This window comes from Felis catus, chromosome D4 (assembly GCF_018350175.1).
Source record: "Felis catus isolate Fca126 chromosome D4, F.catus_Fca126_mat1.0, whole genome shotgun sequence".
In the NCBI taxonomy this organism is placed as follows: Eukaryota; Metazoa; Chordata; class Mammalia; order Carnivora; family Felidae; genus Felis; species Felis catus.
This window is the reverse complement of record NC_058380.1, coordinates 50187284-50205943: the sequence shown is the minus strand read 5'-3', so window position 1 is coordinate 50205943 and position 18660 is coordinate 50187284. Positions and strand designations below refer to the sequence as shown.

Here is an 18660-nt window from a genome sequence, read left to right as displayed (position 1 = left end):
ATTGCTCATTGGCATGTGTACTGTGAAAAAAAAAAACAAACAAGTATAGAATTGAATGGAGAGATGTTAAAGAAGGAAGCCTCTCTGATGAGGGTTTCAGTTTTGTTTGGTTTATTAAAGCTGACACCAAGATGGACCTAGTCATGGGAGCAAGGAATGAGAAGAGTTGAAATGAAAGAGATCTGTAGATGGTAGGAGGATCAAGCATAGACACCCTGGATTAAGAAAGAGGCAAGTTCCTGTGTGCGGGAGGGAATGAGCTGTGAGGTCAGGAGCCAGAAGTTGGCTGGAGCCACATGCTATGGTAAGAGTGCTTCTAGAAAGAGTGTTAAGTAGAAGCCTTCAATGCGTTTCAGGCAGGGAGCAGCATGATTTGATTGACCTGTTGAGAAATACTGCTAGCTGCTGGTGGAGATTAGGTTGCAAAGGGATAAATGTGGAAGTAGATCTGTTTGGAGGCTTTTGTTGTAGTGCAGCCAGTACATGATGGTAGACAGACTAGAAACGTTACAGAGCAAACTCCTATATTGAATTGGACGAGATAATCTCTGAAGGTCTCTTTTAATTCTAAGATTCTGTGATATTCCGAACCACTTAGTAATGCTAACACATAAGTTTATGTGTATTTGAGTGTAATTACTGATTAAGCTTGTCTCTTTAAAATTGAGTTCAGGGGCGCCTGGGTGGCGCAGTCGGTTAAGCGTCCGACTTCAGCCAGGTCACCATCTCACGGTCCGTGAGTTCGAGCCCCGCGTCGGGCTCTGGGCTGATGGCTCAGAGCCTGGAGCCTGTTTCCGATTCTGTGTCTCCCTCTCTCTCTGCCCCTCCCCTGTTCATGCTCTGTCTCTCTCTGTCCCAAAAATAAATAAACGTTGAAAAAAAAATTAAAAAAAAAAATTGAGTTCAGTAGAAGCACGTACCCAGCAGGATATAATCATTGCAGTCAGAAGTAACTAAAGGATGGCTGCTGTAATAGTTGAGTCTTGTCATTAAACTTTACATATTTTGTAGGACTGTGCTAGGTCCTAGAGTTTTTGCATTCATCAGAACTTAAGGGATTGGAGGCTGAAGTCATCTATTTGAAAAGTGTTGTGCTTTTTTCTTTTTAACTCATGTTGTGTTTTTGGTTTTGTTTTCAAAATCATTCATGAATTTATTCAGCTAACACTGATTGAGAGCCAGCGTTGTGTCACACACAGGAATAGATAGTGGGTAATTATGAAGTAAGACTGTTTTACCTCTCATTTCCAACTGTTCAGAGTAGGGTATTTTATAGTCCCTGGGTGATGAGTCTCTTCTACATCCCAACTGAAGTGTCTAACGTACTCTTACTGTTATAAAAGTGTCCTCAAGGCTGACATCCTGACAATTTGTATGTCAATTTGTATTTGTATGACAATTTGTATGTCAAATTGTATGACAGTTTGTATGGTATATTAATAAATGTAATGAAGTGCTGTAAATGTTTGTAGCCAGATAGGACATGAAAATTGTTTTCCCATGTACATTGTTGATAGAATTCTGGATCAAGGTAGTTAGTGTACAGATGGATTGGGGATGATGGAATTTAATTTAGTTTTAGGGAAGCAAAATAGTTCTCTTCCAAGGTGCACTAAACCAGATACCTTGTCTTTCACAAAAGCCCATTGAAAACCCAGAGGCTCTCTCAGCCTTCTGAAGACCTTTCAGAATGGAGACATTATTCTTTGATTGTACATTGAACTGTACCAGTCAACATGTGATTGTTTCAGACTGCTTCAGGCCTCCCTAAGCCCACTTCAAGTTAAACTGGATTTCTCATCTGTCGTGGACTATTGTTTTACCTTTGGAAAACTACCCACATTTGAAAGATGCAACTTCACGTTTAATGTGGTGTGTTAACTCTTGCCTGTCCATGCCAAGGGTTAAATGATTTCTCCCTCCTGTAAACACTCAGCACTTTGTGTCCAAAGTCAATAGTTCTATGGAGTTTGTTAAGAAATCCCAACCCCCATTTCCTTTTCTTGGAGTTAAAATTGTTATCTCTTTTAACTGCTTATTTTTGTATGTTACTTCCATGTGTATGTATAAAGTGCTTTATTGCTATTTTTATTTTTTTAATATTTTAGGCATTTTCTGTTCTTGCTGCAGAATATTGGACTTTAGCTCTCCCCCAGCTTATGCATCTTTTCTATGCTCTGCCCCTTATAGTTGAACTTAATTTAGATGAAATCAGTATAATTTTTAAGTTTTTGTTTACTTATTTGAGAGCGAGAGTGCGCACAGCATGTATGGGCAGGGAGGAGCAAAGAGAGAATTCCAGGCAGGCTCCATGCCTTATGTGGGACTTGAACTCACAGAACATTTGACCTGAGCTGAAACCAAGAGTCCGCAGCTTAATGGATTGTGCCACCCAGACACCCCTAGACGAAATCAGTATTTTATGACTGCACAGGCTCTACTTACACTGCTGTGGAATAAACTAAGATAACTCTTCCTCAACAGTTTTATGATCTCCTTGTAGCTAATGAGTATCCTGTTTGGGGCTTTCATTCACTTCATTTTTTATGTATTTCTCACAAATTCAACTTTGTATTCTTTGCTAGTTGTCTAAATCTCTTCTCAAGACCTGTAGACATACTGCATATTTTACAGTTTCATCTTCCTGGGGGTGAAAACTTTCTGACCTGGTCTGTCTGCCCCTGGGGCACACAGAGCCTGAGATCTCCCTTCATTGTGTTCTTCACAGTTTCTTCTTTTGGGCCTCTTGTGTTGGATCTGTTATCTGTATCGTTTTACTTTCTTAGTTTTCTTCCTTGATGCCTTTTTGGAGCATATCCTCCAGGAGCTTCCTGAAATGCAGTACACTGATGATAAATGTATTAAGATAGTGAAAGTCTGAAAATGATTTTATTCTGCCTTGATACTTGAATAATAATTTAAATGTCTGTAGCACTGTAATTCCCAAATAATTTTCCTTCAGAATTAAGAAGCTATTGCTCCATTGTATTCTAGCCTCCAATGTGTATTTTTTTTTTAATGTTTACTTTTTTTTATTTGAGAGAGCACCAGCAGGTGAGGGGGGAGGGGCAAATGGAGAGGAAGAGAGAGAATCCCAAGCAGGAGCCCACCAACACAGGTCTCGGTCCCACAATCCTGGGATCATGTCCTGAGTCAGACATTCAACTGACTGAGCCACCCAGGCGCCCCAGCCTTTACTGTTAAATTTGACAAGTCTGAAGCCATTCTGTTTCTTGAACTATTATTTTTTTTCTCTCTGGAAGGCAGTCTGTATTTAGGCACCCCTAAAAAGTTTAAAAAAACACACAACAAAATAAAGTGGACAAGTTAAAAAAAAGCTACTGCCAAATACCTTCCTTTGAAGATTTTTCATATGATTCATCTTGCAACTGATTCTGAAGATTTTCAATAGTGTTCCTTTTCCTAATTCCTACCTTTCTTGGTCCCCATTTCTAGAGGTACATAGTGCTGCTAATATTCTTCAGCTTTTTAGGGATTCATTGGTAGATTGGTCCTCTACTTTCCCTGATGCCTACTTAGAACTCAGTTTTCTCAGGGTGTCTGGGTGGCTGAGTTGGTTACATGTCCGACTCTTGGTTTCAGTTTAGGTCATGATCTCAGGGTTGGTGAGTTCAAGCCCTGCATCAGGCTCAGTGTGGACAGCAAGGAACCTCCTTGGGATTCTCTCTCCCTCTCTCTCTGCCCCTCCTCTGCTATTGCACTCTTTCTCTCAAAATAAATAAATAAACATTAAGAAAACCCCTCAATTTTCTCAGGTATTCTATATCCTTTATTATTTTTCAATCAGCTTTGAGTGTTCAAAGTTGTGTTCCTGTTTCTTTTTCTTCTTATTCTCCCTGGCCTTGTGGGTTTATGCCTTTCTTCGAAATGTGTATGGATGTGTGTTTATCTTGAAGTCTTATCTCTTCATGTGCACTTGTCCTGTCTCCTTCTACTACATTGCAGACTTTTTAATTTAGCTTGAATCAGGGATATAATTCTTTATATTCCTCTCAGGAGTTAACTTACTGCCTTCCACATAGTACATTGTAATGTGTTGTTTGACTTGTTATATAAGGCAGTGATGCTGAGTGATGTGTGTAACAAATTGATAATCTTTCTAAACGCAAGGCAGTTATTAGTATGCTGTGTCCCTAGAGCATTCATTTATATATCCCTGTATTCCATTAGTTTGCATATTGAGAATGATTGGTACTCTAGCGATTTAGATATATATACTCTACTAATGGGTATTAAGTTAGTGTTTCATAGTATGAAAATATTCTCACTGTGTTTGAGACTTATTGATAGTGTACTTCATTATCTTAATTGTATGAATGTTTCACTTCACTAGGGATTTCTGAGGGTAACAGTCACAGATGAATAGAAGTGAAGACGGAGCGTGAGAAAAAGCCACTTGCAATACTTGTTTCCCTCCCTTTCCTTCCTTATTCTTTCTGTTAATTAATATACTCTTATCAATGAAACGCTAATTAAACTTTTTCTAATCTGATGTGAATCTCAATAGTAGCTAATAAAATTAGATATTTAATATTTAAGTTAAAATAATAGATTCTTGGGGCACCTGCCTGGGTCACTCAGGAGAGCATGCGACTCTTGATCTCAGGGTTGTGAGTTTGTGTGTAGAAATTACTTAAAAACCAAACAAAACAAAACCAATAGATTCTTAAGGTAGCAGACACTCTAGCGTTCAACCCGTATACTAAAAGAAAATGAGTACTTTGATACTCATGTCCTATGGTAAGTCAGGGGACAAATGTGTATCTTATTCATTACAATGTCTTTCCAGTCCTAACAGGGGCTTTACAGAAATGCACTGTATGAGTGGCCACTCCAATTTTGTATCTTGTGTATGCATCATACCTTCAAGTGATATGTACCCTCATGGACTAATCGCCACTGGAGGAAATGACCACAATATTTGTATTTTCTCACTGGAAAGTCCAGCACCACTTTATATACTAAAAGGTCACAAAAATACTGGTGAGTATAATGCTTTGATTTTTTTCTATTTGAAGAAGTTTCATCCTTTTGAAAATAAAATTCATATATCTGCATTCCATACTATTAATTATGTTTGTTTTACCTATGGCTATGACTTGATAGTGAAAACCTTTTAGGATCATCATTGTTCTGTAAATTCTATTCCAGAGTTATTGTTATCAGTAAAGGTTGACATGCTTATATATGTAAATAATACAGTGTTCTGTTATAAAAGGAAGAAGCTGTATAATTTTAATACACCTTGTGGTTTTCGTTTTCAACTATTTTGTGCAAGGAATTAATTTACTCAGGAAGACTAAGAGTATTTTTTCATCTTATGGTTGTTATATCTGTATTTATGCAGTAAATTGAAGACCCAGAACAAATGTGTTTAGCACCTTGGTATCATAACCGAAGAGTATTTAATACTTTTTAATATTGTTTTCTATGGTTTACATATATTTCTGATTATCTGATATTCCTGGATTTGTGTGTGGTTTAATAGCTCTTTATTGTAAAATGATATGCTTAATCAATGCAGTGTGTATACCTATTTTTTTTATGTATCTGGATCTGTAAGCAAGTAGTATGCCCCATAAACACTTGAAAATTCCTTTGAAAAATTTTGTAAAATGAATTGTGTGTATATATGTGAAATCTTTAATACCGAGTGATACAGACTTTTTTTTTAACTTCATTGAGGAAGTCTTGAAATGTATACAATGGTAGAGATACAGTATTTTGTAATGAGTTATGTATAAATATATATATTTAAAGGAATGACGATCTTTTCCACCGGTGTATTTACATAGCTTCAAGGATTATCAACACATGGCCTATCTTCTTTCATCTCCCCAGTCTTCTACAATGTTATTTTAAAGGAAATTTCCAATATACTGTTTCATTTGTAAATACTTTAATATGTAACTCTAAAACAGGGTTTGGCAAACTTTTCTGTAAAGGGCCAGATAGTAAATATTTTAGGCTTTGCAGGCCATCTGGTCACTTTTACAACTCTTCAAGTCTGCCGATGTATACAAAAGTAGCCATTGACAATAAAATGAATGAGCCTATCTGTATTTCAATAAACAGCTATTTATGGACACTGAAATTTGAATGTCAAAATTTTCACATATCAGGAAATATCTTTTAATTTTTCCCCCCAATTACTTAAAAATGTAAAAACAATTCTTTGTTTGTGCAGTATACAAAAACAGGTGGCCCACAGGCCATAGTTTGCTGATCCCTCTAAAAGATATATTTTTTTAATCGTCATTACACCTAAAACAAAACAAAACCTAATTGCTTATTATCAAATATCCAATGAAGGTTCAAATTATACCCAATTGTTTCATAAATGTTTTTTTACAGTTTGCTTGAACTGTGACCCAGCTAAGGTCCGTATATCTTTTAATCTATGGGTTTCTTTCCCCCTTTTCTCCCCCTCCCTATTTGAAACCAGCTTATTTAACCTATAGGATTTCCTACTGCCTGAACTTTGCTGATTAAAGCCTCATTGTTTCCCTTAACATGTTCCTCAATCCCCTATATGTCTTAGGAGGTATTAGTCAGATCTAGAAACTTAATCAGATTCAGGCTCAAGTTCTTGACAAGTACCTGTTATAGGTAGTATTGTGTACTTTCTGTTGTAGAACATTAAGAAGCACTTAATAACTCTTTGTGATGTAAATTAGTGGGTTCAAATGTTGATCATTTATTCATTATAAAATTACTAGCTGTCTTGTATGTAATGGTTTTTAGCATGTAGTGATGAGCACACACAGATCCAGTGTTTCATTAAGATTTGAAAAATCATTATACTCTAACTCTACCTTTTTTTTTTTTTTGCCTTTAATAGCTAGCATTTTTTTACTATATAATTTCCTGACATTGCTTTTTTTTCCCCTGTCAATTCGTTGGTTACGTGTGAGACTTTTGTACAGGGAAGATAGGATAAATACGTGTGAGACTTTTGTACAGGGAAGATAGGATAAATGCTTGCCATGTCTCCTCTCCTACCTCTTTTACCAAGTTTCAGAATGAGTTAGCTTCCTGTTTCTTTTTCATTCTCAAATTGTCCCATAATTGGCCATATTGGAAACCTCTTTAAATTGGCCCCTGTGGCCTTTTGAGAAGACCTTTAGCAGTTTTCTTTGCTTTTGGTACTATAGAATGTTACAGGTTCACTTTATGTATATACCTTGTTCTAGACCTGGAATCAGCTATTTCTCCAAGAAGCCCCATGTTTTTTGCTTTTGTTTTTTTAGTGGGAAATAATAACTGGAAACCTGAGTTTTGGTTGTAATGGTGCTCAACAGGATTTTTTAACTTAATGTTGCTTTATAATTCTTTAAAACATAAATAGTTTCAAAGGAAAAACAACTCACCAAGATATATTCAAAGAAGTCTAGATTCATTCACTATTGGCTTCTTGCACCGTCCCTTTCCTTATATTTATTAACTTTGTTCTTTTTAAAAATAATAGAGCAGATATGGATGTAGATTTATATTGCCCCTTTCTTAGGTAAAAGGTAACATACTGTATGCAATTTTCTGCCCTTCCTATTTTTGCTTGATAACATTACCACTTTGGAGATCTCTTTATTATACTATATAGAAGCCTTCTCCATTCGTGTTTACGATGGCATTATAATTCATTGTTTAGCTAGCTGTACTATGACTATTCTAGCTTATTTAGCGAGTCCCCTATTGATGGACATCTGAGTTTTCAATCTTTTGCTAGTACAGATAGTACCATAATAAATGGCTCTGTGCCTCTGTCATTTTGTTAGTTTGGAAATGTCTTTTAGGCATAATACTCATTTCTGGATCAAAAGGTAAATGGATATGTAATTTTGTTAGGTATTTCTGAGTCGCTTGATTAGGTGTTGTAACTTGTTTTTGCATTTCAAGCAGCAACATGAGTCCCTGTTTCCCTTACCAATGGTGTATGTTGTCAGATTTTTAGATTGTTGCCAAAATAATAAATGAAAAGTGATGTTTTAGTATAAGGGAAATTTGCATCTCTGTTATGACGGAGGGGGACATCTTCATAGAAGGAAGGGATTTTTACCCTTTTTTTCCTGTGAACTATATTAAAAATTGCCCATTTAATATTGGGTTACTGGCCATTTTTGAAGACCTTGATTAGAGTTATTAACTCTTTCATACAAATTACAAATTTTTTTCCCATTTTGTTAACTTTTTTTACTTTGCACATTTTTTTTTGTAATGCAAAAGTCAATTTTTATATAATCTTATTTGTCTTGATCTTTTAAGGTATCATATGATCTCATAGAAATCTATGTAAAAATACTGCTTCAATTTTGGAGGGTATTTTTTCTGCCTGATTCATTTCTACTTTATTATAAGGTAATCTTTTGTTATTTTGTTAGTTTCCTTGGTGGTTTAGAGGCCAAATGTCATGTGCTTTTTTTTTTTCCTGCCATACCATACATACCATGTTAGTGAGTATAGCTGAAAAAATTAATGATTGACATTCTTATGTCATTTTTGTTCAGCTTTCTAGACCGTCTTATTTTCTAAATAGTAAAGTAGTACTATTCTTTAGTTGATATTATACATATAACACTTCCCCATTTCATTATAACTTGTGATTCTAGGTAATTGTATGTTGCATTCTTTGGTATCATGGGCTTTTTTCCCCTACCTATTCAAAGCTAAATGCTTCCTTATGCTTATTGAAAGAGATTTATTTTTTTTATTCATTATTTCTGCCTGATCTTGAAAGAAATTTAAAAAAAAAGAAATTTTCTGTGCTTTCTGAAACGTTTCTCTTGAATTATATGTTACACTGATCTCTGAGAGAATATGAAGAGCTTTCCCAATTACAACTATCAAGGAGAAACATTTAAAAAAAGAAAATTGGAATTGGTAGCTAAATCTCCTTATGAGAGAACCTCCTGTACCCAAAGATTTAAAAACTGGAACTTATTTTCTAAATCCAGCTTGATTCGCTATTATCCATTAGGAAATATGGTGTAAGTTTTTGGAGGTAAGTTGTTATTATCTGGAAAATAAGGTTATCCAAAAGAAAAAATTTTTCACAAATTAACCATATCCTGAAAACTTAGGGTTTTCTGTTTTTGGACTTATACATGAATAATTTATTAATATAAGCATCAAATGTTGAATTTACTGCCTTTTTGAGCATTTGAGTTTAAAGAACAACTGGTGATACATAACCTTTTTTTTTTTTAACGTTTATTTATTTTTGAGAGGGAGGGAGACAGAGTGCAGGTGGGAGAGGGGCAGAGAGAGAAGGAGACACAGAATCTGAAGCAGGCTCCAGGCTCTGAGCTGTCAGCACAGATCCCAACGTGGGGCTCGAACTCACCAACCGTAGATCATGATCTGAGCCAAAGTTGGACACTTAACCTACTGAGCCACCCAAGCGCCCCATGATACATAAGCTTTAAGTTGATTTTTAAAAATTTATAATAATTTGAAAAGCAACTTTTCATATGAATGGAAAAAATTCAGTTTGACTTCTGTATTCAAATACAGTAATTGTATTTTTATTTGTGTAGTCATCTCTTTCAATCTTTGTCCCTATGACTAAGAATGGGTAATAGATCCACAGAAGATATTTTCTATTCTAATTGCCAAGACTATTTCCTGACTATCTAGTTTTTTTTTCATTTTAAAGATTAAAATCCTTTCATTTCTCTGAACTTTAGTGTCCTCATCTGTTAAATAGGAATAACAATAGCGTTTAGTTCCTGGAGTTCTTGTGGAGTGTAATGCACTTTTTACAGTGTCTGGCACATGGTAAGGACCCTGTATCTCCTAGTTGTTATTGCTAAAGGTTTCTGCTGCTTTGCAGAAGCCCAACACCAGCACCTGTTCACAGCTTTATGTTTTACATACTAATTTTCTCTTCCTTTTGCCCTACTTTATTTTCCACTTATTTTTAATTTTTACCTTATTATTTATATATTTATGAAAATCACAATTTTTTCTGGAACAGAGTAGGTAACAAAATTTGGGGGATGTTTGTTTGAATATAGTCAATGCATATGTAGTTTTTAAATTATATTCTTACCTAGGAAAAAAATTTTTCCTAAAGTTAATGGCCCCTTTTTTTCCATTTCCATAATTTTCTGAGTAACTGTAGCTGATATTTTACAAGTGTTGCAGGAAGTCTCCTAAATGCCTATTACATTTTTTAAATATTCTAACATAATGAGTGAGAATAGGTTACGGTATAGTAACAAACACTTCCCTGATCTCAGTGGCATGACACAAAAGTCCTTCTCACTCACCATACATATTCATCATGGGTTAGTGAGGGGAATCTGCTCATCAGAGTCTCTCAGGGACCCAGGCTGATGGGGGCTTTCTCTCTACCTGTGCTGCAGTGGTTGGTTGCAGCAGTGACAGGGCAATGTGATTAATAACGCACTGACTCTTAAAAGCATATACCTGAAAGTGTCAGCCACCATTCAGACTCTTGACTAATGCATGGATCATTTGGCTGTGCCTAATGTCATGCACTAAAAGGGCGAGCCACCAACCACAGTCTGCCTCTGGTTATCAGTTATTCAGCTTGCTCTCCCTTGTGCAGGCAGAACATACCCACTTCTCTCTCCATGTCAGACAAGCCAAAGTTACACTTGCAACCACAAGCCCAAAGTTAAGAATCCCTGGGTGACAGGTGGTATTTTAAACATCAGGGAGGTGATGCTCAGGTGTTCCGACATCAAGTCCCAATATAGTTCTTAAAGTCAGAGGTGTGTGGGCTACAAACATACGTTCCCTGTCATCCATTCACCCAGTATACAGTTGTGGAGCTGTAGGGTAATCAGAGCAAACACTGCCATTCAGGAGAAGGAACAGTGCAAGACAATGTTTCCTGATATGTAGTCATTCTGACATCTAGACGGGTGTCTGTTTTCAAGGACCTGCCTGCTCAGAGAGTGGAGAGATTTTTGTGATCTGTTCCCGTTGGTCTCTAAAAGGGGTTTCCCCAGTACATTATTCTTCGTAGCTCCACCTTGGCCCTCTGGCATACTCTTTCCTTTCTGTTACTCTCCTTGGTCACCTTGATATATACCCTCCTTGGAGACTAAGCAATATTCTCAGCTCTCCTTCTGCCTATGGGAGTTGGGTGCACAGGGTCATTTTTGTCTTGAAAGGTCATAGACTTTATATTTTTAGTTCTTGGCAATGCAACTCTCTTGGTAGTCTTATTGCTTATTTGATTCCAGTCAGACCTCTGTGTCAGTAGCCATACCCTCAACTGTAGACTGGATTTGCTGTATTTCTCCCCCTCTCTCCTTTCCTCTTTTCCTACCTGCCTTTTTAGATTTTACTATTGAAGCTTTGAGCCTATCCGACCTCTGGGAAACCTGCATGCTCAGATTCTTTTCCCTGAGCCATTTGCCCAGTTGAAGGCATTTATTTTCATGGTTAACAACCTAATTTGCTTTGCTTTGAATATACTTAAAATCCATTTATTTATTTTATTTTTTTTTTTCAACGTTTATTTATTTTCTTTGGGACAGAGAGAGACAGAGCATGAACGGGGGAGGGGCAGAGAGAGAGGGAGACATAGAATCAGAAACAGGCTCCAGGCTCTGAGCCATCAGCCCAGAGCCCGATGCGGGGCTCGAACTCACGGACCGCGCGATCGTGACCTGGCTGAAGTCGGACGCTTAACCGACTGTGCCACCCAGGCGCCCCTTAAAATCCATTTAGACAGGGAGTTTGGGTGGCTCACTTGGTTGAGTGCCTGACTTCGGCTCAGGTTATGATCTCGCATTTGTGGGTTTGAACCCTCCGTTGGGCCCTGTACTGGCAGCTCAGAGCCTGGAGCCTGCTTCTGAGTCTATCTCCCTCTCTCTCTGCCCCTCCCCTGCTCATGCTCTTGTCTCTCTCTGTCTCCCAAAAAATAAAATAAAGATGTTAAAAAAAAAATAAAGAAATGTTGGCACTGTGCATGCTAGCCACGTTTTTTATTTGTCCCTGTTGCATGACTGAGTTTCAGTTGTCCTTTGCAGCTAAAACACCTTCTCAGGTTCATATTTTATCATTTGGGGTTGGGAAGCAATTGGCTTCAGTTTCTGAACTCCATTCCTTCTTGACAACCAGCCACTTCTTTATCTCATTGCATTCTTTTATTGATTGATTGATTGATTGATTGATTGATTGATTTAGAGAGCATGTGTGTGTATGTGTGCGCGTGTGTATGCATGCACACACATGAGCAAGAGAGAGGGAGAAAGAGGATCCCAAGCAGGCTCCACATTTTCAGCACAGAACCTGATGCGGGGCTCAATCCCACAAACTGTAAGATCATGATCTGAGCCGAGTTCAAAAGTCGGACGCTGACTGAGCCACCCACATGCCCCTCATTCTGTTCTTTTCGTACTTAGTCAGATGTAGCTGATAGTAACTGACAGCTTATCACTGCAGTACCATTTTCCATCCTCTTTCTTTAGAGCTACAAGTTTATTATGTCTTCGATTTTTGCCGGCTGCTGTTTTACAAAATGTTCCACTGCATAAGGATTACCAAACTTCCATTCTCTGTTACAATGTCCTCCCCACCAGCTGCCCATTAAGCTAATGCCATTTTTTAGATTTTTGTTTTAGCAGTGTCTCATTTGTGCTACCGATTTTTAAATCAGGTAGGCTAGTTGACATTGTGGTAACAGACAACTCCAGAATTTCAGGAGTTTGGCATAATAAAAGTTTGCTTTGCTTCTTACAGATCTAGTGCAGTACAGCAGGGGGCTCTGCTCCTCATAATCACTCAGGGATCTGGGATGACAGAGGTTTCATCTCATGTGCTTTCAGAGACAGTGGAGCAGTGGGAGGGAACACGGCTTAACTATGCACCTGTCCTTAAAGCTTCTCCTGTTAGGGGCGCCTGGGTGGCGCAGTCGGTTAAGCGGCCGACTTCAGCCAGGTCACGATCTCGCGGACCGTGAGTTCGAGCCCCGCGTCGGGCTCTGGGCTGATGGCTCAGAGCCTGGAGCCTGTTTCTGATTCTGTGTCTCCCTCTCTCTCTGCACCTCGCCCGTTCATGCTCTGTCTCTCTCTGTCCCAAAAATAAATAAACGTTGAAAAAAAAAAAAAAAGCTTCGCCTGTTAAATAACATTTCCCTCATTTTTCAATGCCAGAACAAGTCATGTGGCTTGCCTAAAGCCAAAAGAGCTGGGGAAGTTCAATATTACCATTTGTTGAGAAGATAAAGAGCAGAAAATATTTGATGAATATCACTAATGGCTACCATGCACACCACAATATTTACCTGTTCCATGTTTTTCCTAGAAACTTTCCTCTTCAAGTCTACTGTTGGATTGATGCTCTGGGCTGATGTTAACACTGGATTCCCCTTTGACAATAGATTTCCTAGAGAGAATTCCCATATTTTTGTCATTCTTTTTTTTTTAATGTTCATTTATTTTTGAGACACACAAAGACACAGCATGAGCGGGGGAGGGAGACACAGAATCGGAAGCAGGCTCCAGGCTCTGAGCTGTCACCACAAAGTCCAACGCAGGGCTCAAACTCGTCAACCACGAGATCATGACCGGAGTGGAAGTCAGATGCTCAACAGACTGAGCTACCCCTGTGCCCCTATTTTTGTCCTTCTTAACTTACTTTTTCATTTTGGTGTATTAAGCTTCTTAAGAAAGCTGTTACAGGGACTAAATGTATTTTATATTTGTATATTAGAAAATGTCTTTATCCTTACATTTGATTGTTAATTTGGGTGGATATAAAATCCTGTATTAAAACCATTTAATCTCTGAATTTTGAAGGCATTTCTCTATTGCCTTTTAGTGTATTGTGTTAACTGAAAAGTTTGATGCTGTTCTCATTTCCCATCTTCTCTGTGGGACACGTGCCTGGTCCTTGTAAGCTTTTAGGATCTTCTCTATTTCTGATGTTAGAAAATATTTCACAGTGCATCTCTGTCTCTGCTTTTGAAAGTGACTTTCATTTGGCTCTTTTGTGGGTTCATTCAATCCAGACATTCATGTTCTTCACTTTTGGGAATGTTTCTTGTACTATTCTTTGTCTTATCTGTCCTGCCCACCCCCCCATTTTTTTTCTTTCTGGAATCCCTATTTGTTGGATATTGAACATTGTGAAATTATTTTCTAACTTTTTAAACTTTTTTATTTTTTGAGTCTGTCTCTTTGGTCTAATTCTCAGGAGAGACTTTTTTTTTCTAGTGCTATTTGATTTTGGTTTGATTCTTCTACTTTTAGTTTTTATTTTTCTTGTTCTCTCAATAGGTCTTCTTATGTAATATCTTACCTATTTGCAAATATTATGTGACGATTAAAGTTTTATGGGGTTTTTGTTTGTTTGTTTGTTTGCTTTTTCGCTTCCTGAAATTAGGTTTGTTTCTTCTGGCCTGCCTAACCCTTTGCCTTTTATTTTTGTGTTGCTTTGTTTGGATTTTTCTCTTTCCCTTTGGAGACTTTTATAAAATGGTTGTCGATATTAAACTGGCTGCTCATATTTAAGAATAAGGTATAAAGAGGGGCGCCTGGGTGGCGCAGTCGGTTAAGCGTCCGACTTCAGCCAGGTCACGATCTCGCGGTCCGTGAGTTCGAGCCCCGCGTCGGCCTCTGGGCTGATGGCTCAGAGCCGGGAGCCTGTTTCCGATTCTGTGTCTCCCTCTCTCTCTGCCCCTCCCCCATTCATGCTCTGTCGCTCTCTGTCCCAAAAATAAATAAAAAAACGTTGAAAAAAAAATTAAAAAAAAAAAAGAATAAGGTATAAAGAAGTTGAAAATTTTTTAGCTAATGTACATGAAGCTTGGTGATTGGTGGGCTTCATTAGAAGGTGATCTGGAGGTGGTCTGACCTTTTAGGTGGGAAACCCTCTCACATTTCCTTATCTGAAGTTCTTTAGCATTATTAAGACTTCTAGAGCAGAATTCTCCTCCCTCTTGCCTGGGCAGTGGGGAATATATGCCTGTCTGCTGGTATTGTGGGAGAAAGGAACGACATAACTACCACATTTCAGGATGTAGATTTTCCATTTATTTCCCTCGTGTTTCACAGGGCTTCTTATTCCAGACTTTTATTTTACCTGACTGCCTGAATCTGTAAACTGTGCTTCAGTTCCTCCAGAGAATAAACCTCCCATTGCCTGCAGCTGGTGAGAATGTACTTTCCTGACACTGGAGGCTGCTAGGAGAGATCTAGCATTTCAAGTTCTCTGCCTAGCTCCATTCTCCATCGAACCTAGTGGCTGGACATTGAGTCTCATAAGAGTTCCTTGGGGGAGTCGCTCAATTCTTATCTCTCTCTGTGGGTGTTTAACTTATAACCTCCTTCATTTTGCTTTGTCAGTGACAGTGTTTTCTGTCTTCTTTGTCCTTGTAGATTAATACCATTATAGCTTTACTGTGAACAATCTGCCATTTTTAATCAGAACTGTATCTTTTTGAGGGTGCCTGGCTGGCTCAGTCTGTTAAGCATTCAACTCTTGATATCAAGCTCAGATCATGAGCTCATTGTTTGAGAGTTGTAGCCCCACAACAGGCTCTGGGCTGGTGGTGCAGAGCCTGCTTGGGATTCTGTCTCTCCTTCTCTCTGCCCTTCCCCTGCTTGTGTGTATACATGCGTGCGCTCTCTTTCTCTCTCTCTCTCTCTCTCTCAAAATAAATAAATAAACTTAAAAAAAAGGAACTCTGTCTTTTTTGTTTCTGTGTTTTTAAATAATTCTTCACATGTTTAATTTTTAGCTTGCATGATTTTACATTAAGATAATAAAATATTTAATTACCTATTCTGTTATTGTCGAACATTTAGCTGAACTCTACTGGGTTTTTTCTTCTTTTTTTTTTTTTTGTCATTTTAACTAAATATCTATATAAACAGCATTTCAAAATCACTTGCATCATCTTTCTATTTAGTTTTTTATAACCAGAAGGCATTGTGCAACCCATTTGATCCTGCTCCCTCACTTTACAGATAAGGAATGTGAGTTATCCCATGGTCAGACAATTCCTAAGTGGCACAGCTAGGCCTTGCACCCAGGCATTCTGGCTTAGCATCCGTGCTCTTGACCATTGCACTCTACATCTCCATGGAATTAACCCTTAACTGGCCAAGTTACTGTTAGTTCACAAAGTGTTTTTAAAATTGCAATGCTTTAATAACTAGCAAGGTCGAACATTTTTCTATATGACGATGTGTTAACTAATGCCTTGTTTCCCTTTAGTTTGTAGTCTTTCATCTGGAAAATTTGGGACATTACTTAGTGGCTCATGGGATACCACTGCTAAAGTGTGGCTGAATGACAAGTGCATGATGACCTTACAGGTACAGTAGTAGTTCTGTGTGAATGTTCTAGATAATAATTAAATATGATCATTCTGTGGCGACTTAATTTAATTCCCATTTAACTCACAGGGTCATACAGCCGCAGTATGGGCGGTAAAGATCTTACCTGAACAGGGCTTAATGTTAACTGGATCAGCAGACAAGACTATTAAGCTGTGGAAAGCTGGAAGATGCGAGAGGACTTTTTCAGGTAAGATCGGAGTAGACAACTTTTATAATAAATCTCTTCATATTCACTTAGATGGTGTTTTCTCAAAAGTTTAGAAGCTTGAAAATGGTATTCAAAAACCATCAGTCTATAGTATAGAACATTGGGGTAAATGTAACTTTCTGACAATATTTAAAATCTTTTTAAAAGATATAATGAAACTTCTCATAAAACATCCAGATGTGGACTAATACATGGCCACTTGAACTTATAACATGGTTTGCAATTGTTTTTGGCTGTCATTTTAACAAGTTTAGCCTGAAACTTCCAAGCATAAGCCTGGTGACTTGATGGTGGCTCAGTATTGTTAACTTTATATATGGAGGAAAGTATCATGAGTATTTTATGAATACTGAAGTACATTATTTAGTAATAACAAATTTAAACATATGTTGTGGTTTTAGGGGGGTAGTCTTTTTGAACCTTACCTATTAAATAGCTCTTACACTGAGGCATGTGCTAATACTACTATTGATGATTTATTTGTGGTGCACTTAAATTTTTTTTAAGTTGTGTTCATTTAAGTAATATCTACATCTAGCATAGGACTTCAACTCCTGACCCACAATCCAGAGTCACATGCTGTTTGTCTGACTGAGCCAGCCAGGCACCCCTTTGGTATAAATTTTTACGTTGTTTTTCTTCTCTTTTATTTTCTCTTTTGAAGTTGATCACTACTCCGGATAATACTGCAAAAGTCCCTTATGAAGATAAAACTATTTGTAGATGGACGAGTTATAACTAAGCATCCCTATGTTACATACAATATATGTTATCAAGTTGTCATTAATCCTTGATAGCTAATCTAAATCAGCAAATACTGAGCATGGGAAATTTTTTAAGTTTTTGTTTATTTGAGAGAGAGCAGGTACATGTGCACTTGAGGGAGGGAAGAAAGAGAGAGAGAGAGAGAGAGAGAGGAAGAGAGAGAGAATCCCAAGCAGGCTCCATGCTGTCAGCTCAGAGCCCAATGCGGAGCTCAGTCACACAAACCATAGATCGTGACCTGAGCCAAAATCAAGAGGAGGTTGCTTAGGCAACTGAGCCACTCAGGCACCCCAAGCATGGGAAATTCTTTGATTCCTGATCTCCTTTATTAGAGAATATTCTGTCCTTGAAAAAAAATGTAGTATCTTCTGTACTGCCTCAAGTAATAGTGAAAGAAATTGAATTTTATGAAGGTTTAAAAAACATTTTACATCCTTTGATTAATGGAATATAGATGTTTTTCCAAGTACATAATTAAGAATATAATATAAGAAGTTTATTCCATAAAATCTTTCCTTTAAAAAACAGATCATTGGGGCACCTGGGTGGCTCAGTCGGTTAAGTATCTGACTTCAGCTCAGGTCACGATCTCGCGGTCCGTGAGTTTGAGCCCTGCGTCTGGCTCTGGGCTGATGGCTCAGAGCCTGGAGCCTGCTTCTGATTCTGTCTCCCTCTCTCTCTGCCCCTCCCCCATTCATGCTCTGTCTCTCTCTGTCTCAAAAATAAATAAACGTTAAAAAAACATTAAAAAAATAAATAAATAAATAAAATAAAAAACAAATCATTGAGGGGTGCCTGGGTGGCTCAGTCGGTTGAGTATCTGACTTCAGCTCAGGTCATGATCTCGCAGTCTGTGAGTTCGAGCCCCGCATCAGGCTCTATGCTGACAGCTCGGAGCCTGGAGCCTGCTTCGGATTCTGTGTCTCCCTCTCTCTCTGCCCCTCCCCCGCTCATGCTCTGTCTCTCTCTCTCTGTCAAAAATAAATAAAACATTAAAAAAAATTTTTAAAAAATCATTGAGACTCCTGTGGGGCTCAGTCAGTTGAGTATCCAACTCTTGATTTCAGCTCACAACCTGAATAAATAAAAATGAAAAATCAATCATTAACATTTACTGTATAATTTCAATGCCTGCATTTGTATATATTATGAACTGTTTCTATTAACAAAGCAGGGATGTTTGGTTTTATATTTGTTTTTTGGTTAAATCAGAGGGGAGAAGTTAGGATTTGTTGAGTCAAAACAACTAGGATTATGAGGCAGGAAACATGAATCTTGTAGCTTTTCCATTAGTTGTGTGGTCCCAGATAAATTAATCTCTCTCAGCATATTCTAAAGTTTACT

General features: G+C 37.8%; 1 protein-coding gene across 5 annotated transcripts in view; it reads left to right on the top strand.

Moving 5' to 3' along the window:
- The window catches only part of PLAA (phospholipase A2 activating protein), a 45807-nt gene that overhangs the window by 3385 nt on the left and 23762 nt on the right, over positions 1-18660 (top strand). For 4 of the 5 annotated variants that reach the window (XM_045043750.1, XM_019816056.3, XM_006939189.5 and 1 more), the window contains exons 2-4: positions 4811-5004; positions 16219-16319; positions 16410-16530. In XM_045043750.1, coding sequence (XP_044899685.1) covers positions 4833-5004; positions 16219-16319; positions 16410-16530 — 394 coding nt within the window. In that variant the 5' untranslated portion in view covers positions 4811-4832. Of the gene's footprint in view, positions 1-4810; positions 5005-8283; positions 8377-16218; positions 16320-16409; positions 16531-18660 lie in introns of those variants that run through there. The other variant, XM_045043751.1, reaches the window with a different exon arrangement.